The following is a 14,716-nucleotide window of genomic DNA, read 5'->3' as shown; positions in this document are numbered from 1 at the left end:
GAGGGGGTATATGTGGGTGGGTCATTTTTATGCAGATATCATTGTCAGGTAGACCAATTCGCTAGCTTTATAGCACGGGTCATGCCGAATTTTTCTATATTTACAATACGGGTCATGTCGAATTTTTCAAAATTTTAAAGTAATCTATGTAAGGGCATTGTATAGGAAGCTCAGGGTCGCGATGGAGAAAACCCTGAGGACTCACCTCAGGGTTCTTCGTCGTCAAGCACACCAATAGCCCATAGCCAAGACGACGAGCCTGAACACAGCGGCGGTGATCCTTCCGGCTTCAACGCAGGCTCTGAGGCTACCACGTCGCAGGCTACTTCTAAGAAGAAGAAGAAGGCGCCACGTGGGTCTAGCAAGCCGACGAAGGAGAAATTCATCGTCACCGCCACTGACGACGTGGGGAAACCCAAATAACCGAAGAGGGCCGCGTCGTGTTTCGCCAACACTTGCAATGCAATCGTCCGTGAGTTCACGAACATCAACCAAAGATGGACCGAGGTGTCGCAAAGCGTAAAGGAAGATTGTTACGCCAAGGCATGGGAGAGGTTCGAGGTGCCTGATCCCGCGCTCCGTGAAGAAGTATTCGGAGCAATGAAGACCACAATGCGTAGGGGTCAGAGCAATTGGGGTACCAAGGCCAGAAAATTTTTGAACGAAGATTGGGAGACGGTGATTCATAAGAAATGGCCGAGGATCACAGAGGAGGAATGGGAGGAGTTCAAGGAGAAGGAAAAGGATCCAAATTTCAAAGCAACCCAAGAGGGGTACGCGGCGCTACGTGCCAAGAGGAAATTTAACCACCGCCTTGGCAGTCGTGGTCTCGAGGGAAAGAAGCCGGTGTGGGAGAAGGAGGACCGCGAGCTTGCGGCAAGAGGGATAGTCCCTCCTGTCCCAACAATGCTCCGTCATGACCGGTCCACCACGTTTGTGCGGAGTACCATGACAAAGAACAGTGGGCGGGCCTGAAGCCTATCCGCGATGACCAGAAAGTTTTAATCGTAAGGCCTCAACTGCCACTTCTTTTTTAGTTTAGCTTCTAACACAGTCACTTATAAATTGGCGCCGACTTTGTATTATTTCAGGACAAGGTCGCCGAGTTCGAGTCGGAAGGCTCCCACGATGAGCTTCGTGCACAGTGGGATTCACCACTAAGCTATGCTCTAGGAAGAAATGAGCACGGGGGCCATATTCGAGCCTTAGGAACCGGGGCCCTTCGCCGCAAAGTCTTTCCTCAAGAGAAAGAAGCCCGGAGCCGTAAAAGAAAGGCCGAGAAGCACGAAGAAATAATAGAGATGGTGAAAAGGGCGGCGAGGGAGCAGTTTTTCGCTTGCTTGAAAAAAGCAAGGGACTCCGACCAGACTATGGAGGAGTTCATTTCTACATATGATGGCAACCGGGGCACGACACCGAGGCCAACCACTCCGCATGATCATCAGTCGACTCTGAATCCTTCGCCGCCACCGTATAAGAGCAGTGCTGGCTCCGGCACCGAACTCCCGAGTGACCTGATGGCCCATCTAATGACATCTCGGTAAGCTCCTTACTGGTACCATAGTGTATATATATACTCAATTACGTCATTCTGCACACCATAACAATAACGTACGTATGTTAACTTGTTTGTCATGCACAGAAGAGTATTAAGTGCCGGATATTGATGCCATCCACCGGGATTTCGTTAGGCGCGCGTGGTCTGCTGATGCCAAGAATGCCGGTCGTGCACAACACGCCCATGGCCCCGGATGATGTCAGGGTGCAGGTGGACTCCGTGCTCCCGGAATTTGACAAGACGCTGGTCCCTTATCCTCCAGAGGAGGAATCAGTGACTCTAGGGCAATGCCGGGACTCTAGCTGGTGATTTAGTCGGCGGAGCCTACTTCGTGGCTAGGGAATTCGAAAAAGTGCTGATGTTCTACCCTGAACAACCGATGGTCAGCCTTAAGGACCTAAGGAGCCTGCCGCGAGAGATGCAAGAGCTACATGGCTATTACATGGCAGCGTCAGCTAATTCTGCACAACATGGCCAACAGATGAATGTACTAGTGCCAGAGCATTATGGCTTCTACGATGCCGAAACGGGAGACCTGTAGACAAAGGAATTTAACTTCGGCGTGGACTTCCTTGACTTGTTTCACGTCTTCAACCAGAAGTGCTTAGACAACAACATGTTAAGACTCTGGTGTGTATACTTCACAAGGGAGTCCTTCCGCCTAAAAGAACCACATGTTGCCATCGTCGATCCTCTCCTGTTCAGCAAAGCAACCATCGGTCTAGAAGAATGGAAACGGGGTTCGAGAGAGAAGGCAACTTCATACCTGGCTAAGTTCTTCACAATGCACAAGCAACGTCGTTATGTTCTTACATTCTACCATTTAGAGTAAGTTGTTCTCACGACCATTGCTTTCTTTCTCGTTCCACTAAGTTGTTCTCTTTTCGATTATAAATGTGTGTTCTTTTTGTAAACAGCGAACATTGGGTGGTGGTGGCCTTCTCTTTCGAAGAAGCGTCGGTGACGTATCTTGATCCACTCCGACGGAAGAAAGGCTATGAGCCGCGCGACTTCAAAGCCGTCGGAACACTCTTCGAAGAGGCGTGGATAAAGGCGGTGACTGACTATGAGGTGCCAAGCTATGGCAAGAAGAAAATGACCTATCACAGAAACTTCGCATGCATACAAGAGCCGCAAGGGACGGTCTTCTGTGGATACTACTGCGCGTACATCATCCGCAATTGGGTCACCTGTTTCAAGCCCAAGACGAAGATGACCTACCAGAAGATGGCGGATTAATTCAAGACGGAATCAGAATATGGACACAACCAGCTGTTCTTGTGTTCGATATTCAGAGGGAGCTAGCCACCATTCTCAACAAAGAGGTCCTGAAGGAAAACGGTGATTTTTATGCAGGCGGGGTTGTGCCGATGTATTGAAACTTTGATGTACAATGTTAAATATTGAATATCTATCATGGATGTAATAAGTTATTGTCTTATTTTCGTAATAAGTTTTGTGAACGGATGCTGTTATCTTCATGGATGCGTGATTTTCTCATATATATTGATGTTATCTATTGCTATGATATATTGCTGTTACAAGAATGTTTTAATATAAAAAAATATTTTTAAAAAACCGAAAAGAACAGTGACGGTTCATGTTCACTGCCACTGGTAGAGTACAATGACGGTTGCGTCCCACCACTACCGGTGCAGTACCAGTGGCGGTGACAGAGAACCGCCACTGGTGCTACAAAAGCATACTAGTGGCGGTGAGGCATAACGGCCACTGGTATAGTGGATAAGCACCGCCACTGTAATGTACCAGTGGCGGTGGGCGCCACTGGTACATTACAGTGGCGGTGCTTCCCACGGCCACCGGTGCACTTTCCGAGCTCTCATACGGACTACCAGTGGCGGTTGTATAAACCGCCACTGGTGCTGGCTAGCACCGGTGGTGGGTATCATCACCGCCACCGGTGCTCGTTAGCACCAGTGGCACAGTTTTAGTGGCGGTCCGGGTTACCGCCACCGGTGTGTAATCCGGACCGCCGCTGCTAACATTTTCTGGAGCAGTGATAGGAGAGTTGAGGGACTCTGTCCATTACTAATGGATCTGAATAGATCCAAAGGTGTCATACAGGTAGGATAACTTAATAATGATCGAGACGAAGGAAATAAATATGACAACAGTAAACTGCTGCTTTATGATAAAAAAAGGAGTTCTAAGAAGAACGAAACTACACAATTTTTAACGACATTAATTAGCCCATAATTTTGTCAAATAAACATATGGTGAGCACCCAATATATCATGCCCAGGATTCCACTTTTACATTCAATTTCAGAAGAATTAGCTCACATAGCGCCCGAAGGATTCAGACATTCAGTAACCTGAGAAGTAATTTTGGTGACAAAAAGTTTAATACAAACAGAGTTATTTGGAATCAGGAAGAAGGCCGCTCTCGGTGACCCCGTGGGAGGATTTTCAGAGTATGGCCTACAGCCCCGATTGAGAAAACGCCAGCGGCGGCAACCCATGAAGCGGCAGTGACAAGACAACAAGAGCACGACAGTCTGGTATGCATGAAGTACGAGTTAAAAAAGAAATGAACCGCCATGTTACAGAGAGAGACACAGAGCCGTGCAAGAGAAAGGGTAGAGAGAGACATTTACAAGTAGACATATGAAGCGATGGAGAAGATAGTGAGGAGGGGACACGTTTCCTGTCAGGGTCACTACATGGACCAGACGATACACATTCATTTGAACTCAAATTACTCGGTTGAAACGGAACTCACAGCATACAACTGATTAAAAAAAAAAAACAGGCCACGGAAGAATGCTACTCCATAATTTGTTAGAGCAGACCTGTGTGGTCGTGTCTCATTTAGCATGCTATTTAATTGACATATTTTTGGTTTATTTGCTATGCTTCTCCATTGGTTTCAGTGACTCCCCTGGCTACAATTGAAATTCCCTATCTGGCATTGGATCACTATGACATGAAACATAGGTATACACATGCCCCTTTTGTCGTATTAAGTTTGATGGTGGTTATGTATGCTATGAATTTGCGAAATCTGAGTGAACACAGTTTCAGAAAGTAGAGGTTAGGAGCCGAAAGTGTATGCAGAAAAATAATCTTCTTGCATTTTAGTAAATTCTGATTTGATCTCCTCCAACATCTTAGGCCAGACAAAATACAGAACCTTAATAGCCATCTCTCGTAACTTCAATTATGTGTCTTCATGTGGGATCGTTTATATATGTGCACCAAACTTACAAGCTAGGCAAGCAGAAAAGACATGTATGTCTGAATCACCAGTCATGAAGAAGATATGAAACTACTAGACTTTGGTTTTTCTATGCATGAACTATATACAGAAAAGTGCAATTAATGCAGATTGTATGCTCCTCCATATCATTAGTGAAAGCTAGCATCTCCAGATCGTTGAGCTGCTTTTGATATGTAAATGTCATAGGGTGTGATATCAGGTAAAATAGGCTTATTACAAATATCACGACCAGAGCTGAGGTGAGATATTCTTCAGCAGAGTTTCTTGTAGAAAGAATAAAAAATTTCTTAGAAATTTGCTAGAAAACAAATTACTATATATATGTATATTATCTTTGAAACAATGTCCCATTTGCATTTTGTGTGTGCATATATTTCTTCATTTATGTGTTGTACAAAACAAATTTGGTGATTGCAGACTGATTGATCAGCAGGAGCCATATGTACATTGTTCCACGATGTATCTCTATGGTCTTTGTGGATTTCTGGTTTTCAGCCAGTATTCCATATTAACTGGAGAATTTCTTTTCTTTTAAAAAAAGATGTTTTTTGGATTTTACATCTGGAATATTTTCCGTGTCCATGCGCATTCCAGTTATAACTCTGGGTTTATCTGCAATATTTGTTACAGATCACAACCCATATTTTCTTGGACAATAATTGTGTTGCAGCTTTAAACAGATGTTGTGGAAATGTGAGAGATTTACAAGTACACAAGCAGGATAGATAGAGGTCAATCCTCAGGTCGCTAATTAAAGATATCACTTCGAGGTTAAGTCCTAACTCAAATTCTCAGCTGATCAACGGAATGTTCCACAATTTCCAAATCACCCATAGAATGTAAAATGATTGATCATATATTCTTTGTTGCTAAACTGGGAATTTTTTTCTTCATTGCATGCATCAAATGACAATCTTAATCTACTTGTTTATAAAGGAAACACATCAAATCTTTTTTTAGGAAAAAATAAAGCTTTATAATTAATCAGGGTCTAAACCCGAGTAATCCTTCTCATACACTCGAAATACACTCGAAGTACAGAAATTGGGACAGCCCCAGGGTGTCACCAACACCAATATCATCCCTACTCAATCTAGCGAGCACATGAGCAACAACATTAGCAAGTCTAGGTTCCTTCTGAAAGGAAAGACCAGGGAGGACAGATCTCAGCTCGTGTATGTCTCTAGCGATTTGGGCAGTAGCTGACCGGCCAAAAGTACTTGAATTCCGCTCCTGAATAATCCCAGAATTGTCACACGACCATTAGTCATGCGACAACAGCCACATAAACTTCAACTCATGCACATTCCATCCCGTTTGCACGGCTTTGTAACTACGTACACATCGACGTATCGTATTGTTGTTGTGGTGGTAGCCGATGTGGTAATACAAGATCAATATGGCGAAGTAAATTAACCTGAATCATGTCTTCCTTAGCACAAAATATGCTTTGATTTGCTCCAATATCTTAGGTCAATCAAAACTAATAATCTGAGTAGCCATCCCTCCAAATTTCACTTATGTGCCTCCCTAGCAGAGGTATGGAGCATGTGGCTTTAAATACTCGCACTATACAACCTATCCAAGAAAAAAAAAACACATTCATGTACTTGATCAGGTGAGTAGTATTCATCACCACATACCCATGATCAGATAGCAGGTTCATACCAACTAACGGAAAGGTGCAATGCTAACTTGATGCTTCTCATTCCTCGCAAAAAACACTTGATGCTTCTCACGTATCAATGTGTGCGTGAGAAATTATACGGAGGGCCTGGCCCAGTTTACTGCCACAAGTGTCCGGCGCGGTCCATCAGTCATGGGCCGTATTTCGGTCGTCGTCGTCCAACTCATCTCTTCCCCGTCTAAAAATAAAACAGAGAGGCAACACTCTGCAATCTGCATCCTCAGCAGCCAATACTCGTCTCCCCGGCCGTGCTGTAGGCCCCCAACTCCATCGATCTAACGAAAAGTTCCTCCAATCGCTCACCAGGAAAGCCGCTTCAAGAATCCTCCGTCGCTTTCCAATGTTTGTTTTGTCCCATCTGCACTTTACTCTAAATTATAAGACGTCACGACAGTTCAAATTGAACTACTCCTTCCGTCCAGAATGTCTTATAAATAAAAAAGAAAGAATGTCTTATAAACTGACATGGATGGAGATCATAGAGTACTACATATATATGTACACTATCTTTGAAATGATCATATATTGTTCCCGTTGCATCTTTTGTGCGCATATATCTCCATTTGTACGTTACAAAACAAACTTGGTGACTGCGAAATGGGACCATATATGTGTAACACAAATTTGTTTAGCACACAAATATATACATTTTAGTTGAATATGCAACTATGCAGAACTAGGGAAAGGAGCGATGCTAATTTGATGCTTCTCATACACCAATGTGTGCGTGAGAAATTAAAAGGAGGGCCCTGGCCCGCTTTACTACCACAAGTGTTTGAGTGTGGCTCGGTCTGTGCGCCATGGACCATATTTGGGTCGTCGATGTCCCCGTGCTGTAGATCCCCAACCCCATCTATAGATCAACGCTGATGCGGCCTTCTGAAACGCTGGTGTTAGTGAGAGGACTTAGTCAACCAGTTTTGCATGATCGCGGCCACTCCCTGTGCATGTATTGAGTTTGTGGCCACTCTTTGCAACCTCTCTTGTAAGGGTATAATACCCCTGAGCATCAATGGAATCTCCTGCGTTGCCTCAATTCTCCTATCTCTCCTTTTACAGTTGGCCCTTTGAGATGCTTTGCAGTTTGCTTCGAGCCTGAACCTGAGCCCTGTCATTCTGTAATCTGATTTGGTATGCGCCATGCCTGGTTTCGACCGTGTGGCCTTGTTTAGCGCCAAAAAGCGATTTCGATGTATATGCACTTCCTCCTAAACTACACTTAATTTGCCCATAAAAATTTGCTAATCTAATCACCATGTTAACTTCAACCTATTAAATGGAGTTCAAATGAGAGGCAGGGAGAGCATAATCAATTAATGGACAGAAATAATTAGTCATAACTAGCAATAAATACAAATACTCCACAGCTAAGTATACAGATCAATCCACCTGTACGTACGTTTCTTCTCAGTCAGCACTTTAGCTGGATGTAACTCACGATATCTTTCAAGATAACTACATATACACCTGCCTGCAACGAAGAGATCAACCATATAAGCCTTTCTCCTCTAAAAGCAGCTCCAAAGGCACCGAGGTTAACCACTAGGATTAGATAAACATCGGAGAGAGATGGCAACAGCAAGCTTTGCATCTGTCGTGTGCAAGATTCTTCTCATTGTTGCAACCATGGTTTCCCTCCTTTCCTCTGCTTGTAAGTCCCTTTATATTTCTCTCGTTTCCTGCATGAACTGAATTGTTTTTCTGTGAAATCCGCACGCCCTGAACAGGGGTCAGATGTCTCCGAAGCAATTTAGTAGCGCGAATTTGCCAAATAATTGATCTCTCGCTTTGCAGATGCAGGAGATGATGAGAAATACGGGAAGTGTTTCTCCAGGCCTGACTGCCGCCACTACTGCAAGTTGCAAGGATACCCGAAGGGTGGCCAAGTCATGCCTCCGGATTTTCAGGACTGCTGTTGCTTTAAGTGAACATTATGTCCCCATCGGATTAATGTCCATGATTTATGTGTAACTAGAATAAACAAATGCTGCAAAAAACACATAATTGAAATGCATGCGAAACTATGTTTTTGACAACATGATTACCATCCGTCTCATGAATGCCATCAACAGGAGCAAACAACACCATCGGATGGCATCAAAACTCTGTTCTCTCCTCCCTAGGTTCCTGCTCGTGGTCGCACCATCAGACCATGGCTGTTCTCCTCTTCTTTGCCCGTAAACCAAGAGAACTTTACCGAAACAAGAAATAAGTCCATGATGACTTACTGGCTAATTGAAACTTGATTTCCCCACCATTAACCATTTCCGTTTTAGTAACAAGAAACATACAACTTTTATTTTGAGCGAAAGAAACATACAACTAAAAGCCCACTTTTAGGGATTAGGGGTGCGAAATTACATTTTTTTCCTTGGGCTTCGATATGGTAACACATGCCTTCAGGTATCATCTTCTGGGGCCCATGGAGGCCCGGGCGCGGAGCCTAGCTTGGGTTGAGCCTCTGTCTCCTTGGGGCCTGGGGGCTTCTGGGCCTTGGGAAGACACTAGGCCGGGCCACGTTGTCTTCTCAGGAAATCTGGGGACTCCACTTATTTCCTGAAAAAATGTGCTACGTGGAATATACTAATACAAGTTTTACAATGGTTGGCGATTTTAGTGACCGTCCAATCTCGTTGATCCAACGGTGGAGCAATAGAAAGTACAGAAAAGTACTAAACTAAAAGTACTGAAAAGTACTAACGTTATCGATTTATTTTTAACTAAAAGGAATTAAATGACCGTCTAATCTATTTTGTGCCCGAGCACTCCGTTGGCGTTAGCGGTGCACACGTCCAACTCTGTTGTGGTCGTGGGCCTCGGCCGCGGGGTGCTCTCCATGGTCTCCCAGCTCTCGGTGCGGAGGTACATGTACTGCTTGCTCCCGCCCGTGTCCTGGTGCAGACGCCGCCGCTGCCGTCCACAACGCGTCGGAGCGGGTTGTCGTGCCCATGTCCACTAGCTCCCGCTACCCATCCTACTACTACTTCAACCTCGACGGGATCTCCATCGGCGAGCGACAAGGCCATGTCCTTCAGGAGGAACAAGATCAACGGACGACGCCCGATCCAGCTGGGGCGCTGGAGTCGCCCGTATCCGGCTCGGCCGACAGTGACGGCAGCGGCACGGGGCCGGACGCGTACAGGATGATCATCGACATCGCGTCCACCATCACGTTCCTGGAGGAGTCACTGTACGAGGAGATGGTGGACGACCTGGAGGAGGAGATCAGGCTGCCGCGAGGGTCCGGGTCCGACCTGGGGCGGGACCTCTGCTTCATCCTGCCGGAAGGGGTGCCCATGAGCCGCGTGTACGCGCCGCCCGTGTCGTTGGCGTTCGAGGGGGAGTGGCTCAGGCTGGACAAGGAACAGATGTTCGTAGAGGACAGGGCCAGCAGGATGATGTGCCTCATGGTGGGCAAGACGGACGGGGTCTCCATCCCCGGCAACTACCAGCAGCAGAACATGCAGGTCATGTACAACAGTACAACCTTCGCCGGGGCAGGATCACCTTCGTCAAGACCACTTGCGAATCCATGTGGTAGAATGACTATAATTGATCTTGCTGTACTTGGTTAGGCATCGTGAGTTCGTGACGATTCTATCATAGAGTATCGATTGAGCCAAAACAAATTTGGACATTGCAGAGGATAGATATATACCGATGTTCATCTCAGTAGTCTGAAATCTGAATTACACAGGAAGGAGTGTCCGTTAATAGCCAAAATTAGTGAGCAACACACGGGGGAAACTTGATACAAATTGTTTATTTTTGCCGTGTGATCCTAGGAGAGGGTATACATCTACTCCTTATATTGGTCCTCAGTGAAAGTTAAATCGAAGTAAGCATACCAACCCTCATCAGGCCATTTTACTTCTGTATGTCTCCAATGAGAATTTTATATATTGCCATCTACAGATGGACATGAATGTATGCACAACTCACGAGCTGTTCAAATCTTACAGAATAAAGATATTTTCGCAATAATCAACTAACTTCATAATTTTTCACCACCGAACGAGAAGGGGGGAATGCGATCTTTTATTAAGATAACATGGTGCTTGAATACTCGTGCACAACATTCGACAAGTCCTGAACATGTCCATCCACAACCCCTGCCATAAAACTGATGCATCCTCGAGTTTGAACAGACACTCTTTGTTTGGTCCAGCTGGGCCTACAACAAGGTAGATTTGCCTGAACATAGCACAGATTCATGGAATTAACCACACTTTCATTTCAAGCACAATAAAGCTTTCAAGTTGAACAGGGCACTACTTGGCCATTTCTTCCAACGAAGCAGGACCCAGATAGTTTACATTGGCCTCCTTGTTTGTTGTTGCTAAGTACCTGTTGGTAGAGTTTGGTTCCATCAGTTTTCTTCCAGGAAAAATCAATTGTACCAAGAGCTCATTTTATGACTACAAGACCACTTACACCATCATATTTTGGAATGCTGGTGTTTTGGGGGAAGAATCCTGAAACATATCAAAATATATGAGTAATTAATTACACATCGAACATTCTAGAGCAAGAGAAATCATTTAAGTACTCTGTTAAACTGTATCTCCGTATACAAGTCAAGGTAAACCTTCTCATCAATTCATCATATTGCTTCTCTCTTACTTCTAGATACTGCAATTCAAATATGAAGGTTATAGCCACTAGAAGCAAGGTATGCAATTCAAAGTCAGCTTACTTTTTGAGATCAATTCAAAGTCAGTTTATGAAAACACTGATCGGCATTATTACTTCAATACTCAATCGGGCTGCCAAAAATAGCAACTAGACAAAGGTATCTGAGTTTCAATGAAGATACATTTTCTAATGAAAACGCTGTTTTCCACAGGACATGATTGAATCATCAACATCTCAGTGAACTATGAAATAGAGGATATGGTACATTTACCAATCTATTAAAAATCAACAACCATGGAGTACACTATATTGGTGAACAAACTTACCTCGGGCGCCGGCGGCGGCCAGGGCCACGCGTGGTGAGGCTTGAGGAGGGCGGGGGCCTCCCGATCCGGCCGTGGGGTGGTCGGCGGCGGCCCGAATCCAGCCGGGGGGAGGGGCGGGGCGGGGGGGGGAGGCGGCGACGCGAGGGGAGCGCGCGGGTGACGGCAGCGCGGTCGGAGCCGGAGGCGACGACGAGGGCGGAACGCGCGGCAGCGGCAGCGCGAGGGGAGCAGGTGGGAGGCGCCGCGCCAGGGGGAGGGGAGGAGGCGGCGGCGGTGCGAGGTGGGAGGAGGCGCACAGGCGACGCAGAGGGGGAGGGGGTCGAGCAGGGGAGGGTCGGGGAAGGGGAACGGACTGAGATTCCGGAAGACTGGAACGCTGGGTAATCTGATGGAATTAATTCATGCGGGAGTACTAAAAAGTACTGAGATGTACTCGCCGATCACCGTAAAAGAGCTCATATACTAAACATACTTGCAAATTTTGGAACATACATATGGCCATTTGTGCATTAATAACAGTTTTCCACGCGTAAATAATCCAGGAGTTCGCTGCAGCCAAGTGTTGAGAGACAGAGAGATGGACGACACTGTAGAGAGAGAGAAGGCATGAAGACATGTTGTCGTCCTGTAGTCACTCCTCAACTGAGGGTCACCACGGGACCAGATGACATACACATTCATTAGAACTCAAAATCTTTGGTTGAAACAATAATAAAAACCGGTGGAATTGCAAATTTGATCACATCTACCCACGGTATTTGGCCTATTATTTATTTATTTCCTATCGTCGTTGCGCATTATTCGCAGAGATGCCCCTGCCTACAATTGTTAGTCCCTATCTGGCATTGGATCGCATGAATCACATGAAACGCAGGTGTAGACAATACCCTTCTTGCCGTATTAAGTTTGATGAGAAATGAATACGAGATACAAAGTCGCGTAAACCTGAGTGACACACAGCAGTTTCAGAAAGCAGATGTTAAGAGCCCAAACTATATGCCAGCAACAAACTTCTTACATTCTAGTAAAATATGATTTGATATCCTCCAATATCTTAGGCCAGACAAAATACACAACGTGAATATCCATTCTCAGTCAGCACTTTAGCTGGATGTAACTCACCATATCTTTCAAGATCACTACATATACACCTGCCTGCAACAGAGAGATCAACCATATAAGCCTTTCTCCTCTAAAAGCAGTTCCAAAGGCACCGAAGTTAGCTAGGATTGGATACTGGATAGACATCGGAGAGAGATGGCAACAGCAAGGTTTGCATCTGTCGTGTGCAAGATCCTTCTCATTGTTGTGACCATGGTTTTCCTACTTTCCTCTGCCTGTAAGTTCCTTTATATTTCTCTCGTTTCCTGAATGAACTGAATTGTTTTTCTACGAGGTCCGCACGCCCTGAACAGGGGTCAGATGTCTCTGGCACGATTTAGTAGCGCGAATTGGCCAAATAATTGATCTCTCGCTTTGCAGAGATGCAGGAGATGATGAGAAATACGGGAAGTGTTTCTCCAGGCCTGAATGCAGCAACTACTGCAAGTTGCAAGGATACCCCAAGGGTGGCAAAGTCATGCCTCCGGATTTTCAGGACTGCTGCTGCTTTAAATGAACATTATGTCCCCATCGGATTAATGTCCACGATATCTGTGTAACTGGAATAAACAACTGCTGCAAAAAAAACATAATTGAAATGCGTGCGAAACTCTGTTTTTGATAAACATGATTACCATCCATCTCATGAATGCCATCAACGGGAGCCCAACTGCGACGCGTGGTGCAAGAGCATCGGCTACCCGAAAGGCGGCAAGTGCGTCGAGCCAGACGTCAAGCACTGGTGCTGCCGTTCATGACTTCAGAGATGATGATTAAACAGCGTATCTTGGATTTAAACAAACTGAAATAAAAAAGTGAAATTTCACATAGTCTCTCTTTTCTATCGGGGGAATATGATAATTAAATAAATTGTTTACATATATATCCATAATGGTAATGTCAGTGGTGCAACCTCTGTTTAAAGCCCCAGTAACAGTCCATATAACAATGCTGAATGACAAGATTTTTCTTGTTGTTATTACAAGTAGGGCTCCACTACCGGTAGAAAAAAAGATGAAATATGTGATGAGAAAACATTCTGCACATCTTGATATCAAAAATAACTTGATGAAGCCCTCGGTCTTGGTAGGGTCTCCCTGTTAGTCCGTTTGAGATGAGCACAATCAATAAACAAGGAGACAAACCATCATTTGAATACATATTTTGTTTTCCTCTAATATCTCAACCCAAAAGAAACTGAAGCAAAAATCTTGGGTCTCTTTTTTAACAAGGGAATTATTTCTAATTCATTCATGTGATATTCCTGCAGAGCTCCATGTCGCCGGTGGGTTTATATATTGGTTTTCACAAGAAGAGTTGCCTGCAACTGATCAATCATCTCACCACAAACACATGAAGTCTCTAATATCACCACATATGCCACATGAAGGTTCTGTTCGTATATGTGATTTCTGACTGCTCCTGTGAGCAATGCTAAACATGTTGAAAAATTAGGTAATTTCGATGAATATTTAATCAAAAAGACAGTGTGTAAAACATGCAGCACATTATATCATGCAAACTAGACAAATTAAATAGCAACGCACAGCAATAAAACTCATCTAATTTCACGGCATGAATAATAGAACTACTAATCAAAATCAGCAAGAAAGAGCAGATTACGTACGGTGCTGTGCTCTTTTCTTGTGTTTGTTTGTTGAGGTCGGTGACGAGTCCGGTGGCGTCGATGTTCACGCCGGCAGCAGCTGCAGCCTTGACTACCTCCTGAGCAGCGGCCAGTGCCTGCGCTTGCGCCTGTGCAGCAGCAGTTGCCTGGGCTTGGAGTTGGGCAGCCTGCTGCTGTGCTTGGAGTTGTGCAGCCTGCTGCTGCTGAGCTAAAGCGGCAGCCTGAGCCGCGGGATCCCGAGGTCGTCGGCCATTGGTGATGAGGATGCCGACGAAACAGAGACGTGAAGAAGCGAGCAGTCGCGTGAGAACGCTCCCCAAAAACCTTATCGACCGTCTCCCGGGCAGGATCTCGAAGGTCGGGGTTCCGAAGGCCTGCTCTCCCGGCGATCTGTGCACGCAGTCGACGGGATGGAGCAGCAGTTGGCAGCGAACAACGAGATTGGATCGTGGGCGTGACGGCTAGGGTTGTGGCCTCGTTTTTTCGGAGGCCCGGTAGTCTTATTATATAGGCACGCAGGCGGACTTCGGTTCGGTTTAGGA

At 45.4% G+C, this 14,716-nt stretch overlaps 1 protein-coding gene and 1 pseudogene across 1 annotated transcript; one reads left to right on the top strand and one right to left on the bottom strand.

Annotated features, from left to right (window-relative positions):
• The first annotated feature begins 8,637 nt into the window (after positions 1–8,637).
• Positions 8,638–10,608, top strand: LOC100827702 (annotated as a pseudogene).
• On the bottom strand, positions 10,366–12,694 carry LOC100827402 (leucine-rich repeat extensin-like protein 3). The gene is made up of 5 exons (XM_014902301.2): positions 12,569–12,694; positions 12,378–12,391; positions 11,447–11,831; positions 10,920–10,960; positions 10,366–10,832 (listed from the first exon to the last, which is right to left on the bottom strand). Exons 1-5 carry the CDS (start codon positions 12,692–12,694, stop codon positions 10,757–10,759), a joined length of 642 nt encoding a protein of 213 aa, XP_014757787.1. The 3' UTR covers positions 10,366–10,756.
• Positions 12,695–14,716: the final 2,022 nt, after the last annotated feature.

This window comes from Brachypodium distachyon, chromosome 4 (genome assembly GCF_000005505.3).
Source record: "Brachypodium distachyon strain Bd21 chromosome 4, Brachypodium_distachyon_v3.0, whole genome shotgun sequence".
Taxonomy (NCBI): Eukaryota; Viridiplantae; Streptophyta; class Magnoliopsida; order Poales; family Poaceae; genus Brachypodium; species Brachypodium distachyon.
The sequence above is the reverse complement of the archived record's forward strand: the minus strand, read 5'-3'. Positions and strand labels throughout refer to the sequence as shown.